Source organism: Monodelphis domestica, chromosome 5 (genome assembly GCF_027887165.1).
Source record: "Monodelphis domestica isolate mMonDom1 chromosome 5, mMonDom1.pri, whole genome shotgun sequence".
NCBI classification, from domain to species: Eukaryota; Metazoa; Chordata; class Mammalia; order Didelphimorphia; family Didelphidae; genus Monodelphis; species Monodelphis domestica.
This window is the reverse complement of record NC_077231.1, coordinates 181,561,666-181,564,165: the sequence shown is the minus strand read 5'-3', so window position 1 is coordinate 181,564,165 and position 2,500 is coordinate 181,561,666. Positions and strand designations below refer to the sequence as shown.

General features: G+C 38.8%; 1 protein-coding gene across 19 annotated transcripts in view; it reads right to left on the bottom strand.

Annotated features, from left to right (window-relative positions):
• FOXP2 (forkhead box P2) overlaps nt 1-2,500 on the bottom strand; it is a 694,699-nt gene that overhangs the window by 35,187 nt on the left and 657,012 nt on the right. For all 19 annotated transcript variants that reach the window (XM_007504164.3, XM_007504167.3, XM_016426114.2 and 16 more), the window contains 3 exons: nt 1,518-1,719; nt 361-437; nt 120-221 (listed from right to left, as the gene is read on the bottom strand). In XM_007504164.3, coding sequence (XP_007504226.1) covers nt 120-221; nt 361-437; nt 1,518-1,719 — 381 coding nt within the window. The remainder of the gene's footprint in view (nt 1-119; nt 222-360; nt 438-1,517; nt 1,720-2,500) is intronic.

The following is a 2,500-nucleotide window of genomic DNA, read 5'->3' as shown; positions in this document are numbered from 1 at the left end:
GCAGGTTAAAAAGAGGGGAAGCAGATAGTAATCTGCTTATGTCATGTAAATAAATGTTCCTTGTGCTATCTGGAAGGAACTGGGCTAGGCATCTTAAGACCTGCTGGAAGAGAAGTTACCTTCCAAGTTGCTGCATTACGCCTGAAGTAAGCAAATGTCCGTGTAAACCAGCTGTAAATTTCATTAAGTGTTAACTGCCTGTCAGATGATTCCATGATAGCCTGAAATGAGACAAGATACATAGTGACATAAAATAATGGTTTACTAACTAGACTAGATGACACATTCTCAACCAAGCCTTACTTTAAGCATTAATGAATTTTAATTTAATCAGGACCAGTTAATTTTCTTTCTACTTACCTGCCTTATGAGAGTTGCATAAGTAAATGGAGGTCTGACATCTGCATTTTTATAAAACTCATAGTTGGGGGCAATTTCTACAAAAAATAAAAACTCAGAGTTAATTCTGCTGGTAATTCATATTATTTATAATTGAATTTTAATATTTTTTCCCCACGTATTGCTGAAGTGAACCCATGGAAAGGCATTGACTAGTGAAAGCACACAGCATGACAGTGGAATTGAATTATATGGAAAAGGCCATTTCTGACGTGAAGTGTAAATGAAGCGTCCCCTGGTTGTTCCCAGTACTTCAGGAATGGTGTGACTAGCCAGCCTATAGGTTTTAAAACAGCTAGGTCTTCTTAAAAATGCCCACTTTCAAGGAGGGTTTGTTTGAACTCCTGCCTTGTGGTCATCCTTTAGGATTTTTCTTATGGAACCTTTTAAAATACATGCCCAATAATTCTGTAGCACCTGGGGCAGTTTCAGCAAAACATAAAATAAAAATAAAAAGCCAAACCAAACAATCAAACTTCACAAACTTGAGTAACATAAGTAGTTTAATTTTGCTTTATTAAAAAAAAAAAGAAAAGCTGAGGACTATGCTAAATGGCTGCAAGGTAACTGTGATTATCCAAAGGCTAGAAGGGAGGAAGAATAGGGTGGGGAGAAAGGTGAAGTTTTAACTGATGAAAAATTTGAATATCTGATAGTGCACACAAATGAAGAGATATGATGAAAATTTGGTTTAGGAAGCTAGAGCAGGGGCTGCCCCACTGAAAGCAATGGTACTTCACATGAGTCTCATTAGAGGAGTCCTCTGGCATAGCCACACTCACGCTACTTTGGTCTTATCTGACATTTTCTTCTCCAAAGAAATAGAAAGATTTCATTTAATTAAAGTGAATAGGGCATATTATCCTACCAACATGCACCTCTTCTAAAAGTAATGCTTTTTAATGGGGAATGCCCACTTTGGTTGAAAGCATTTTAGAATAGTTCATCAGAATGTATTTAGGGATCCTCCTTATCCACACCTTTAGCAGGGATAAAACAATGATTTCTCCACAAATGGACTGACTTTCCACATAAGTTAATTTCTGGTTGATGTAAAGTGCTACTGCTATAGTTTTCTCCTCCCAAAGTAAAAGAGCTCTACAGAGCAGATAGCCTACCTGATGACATGGGAATGTTGTATTTGTCTGAATGTCGCCTTCGTATGGCTCCCACATTGGGCACACTGGCTGGGGTGATTACTGAGGGTCCCTGGGTAATCGGGGTGACTGGGGCCGTTGGTGTGGTAGGGGTTTGAGGTAAGCTCTGTGGGGATGTCTCCAACATGTTCTTCGACATGGTGACACTAGACACCAGATTTAGCTGCAAAGGCCCAAGAGGAGGGCAGGAAAAAGGGAGAGACAAGAGAAAAAAGACTTAAAAAGGTTTGACAAATGAGAGTGGATTCACTTCTACAGCTGTGTTGCCACTAATAAGCTGCAAAAGGAAGCAGCCAATCTCAACTAATTACAGGATGAAATTGTATCATAAGAACTCTAATTAGAGGATGCTGTTAGAGGTTATCTAATAATCTGCTGCAATGTTACTTAGGACTAACTCCTAGTCCCTAGCAGACTTCAGAGAAAGTATGTTTCTTTTCAACAGAACCTAGTCGTGGATTATTGACTGACTGTTGTTATAAACAGGTCTAGCCCCTAGTGATGCAACAACAAACCACAACAGAGAGAGTAAAGGACCCAGCATTCTAGGCCAACAAGACTTAAAGTAAGTTGCTATTCTGATGCTGCCAGAATTTTTTCCATAGTCCCAAATCTCAGCTGAGAGGCTCCAGCCAGCTGGAAAATTTTACACTGACCTTTAGTCTCCTTGCTAATTTGGTGGAATGGTAATGACATTACTACATATTCAAACAAAATTGTCTTAATTGCAAATTAGCCGGAGGAGGCTGAAAATTTTCAAATTAAATCTGATTGGAGATGGAGAGAGGGAAATGGAATTTCCTCACTAACAATCATTTGTGGCATGTGTTAACAAATATAATGAAATGTCAAGTTTGCCAATTCCTCTGGAAGTATCATTTTCAATTTATGATTACAGTGTCACTTAATGCTGATGTACCCTGGAAAGTGGGTGTCAGTGTAGA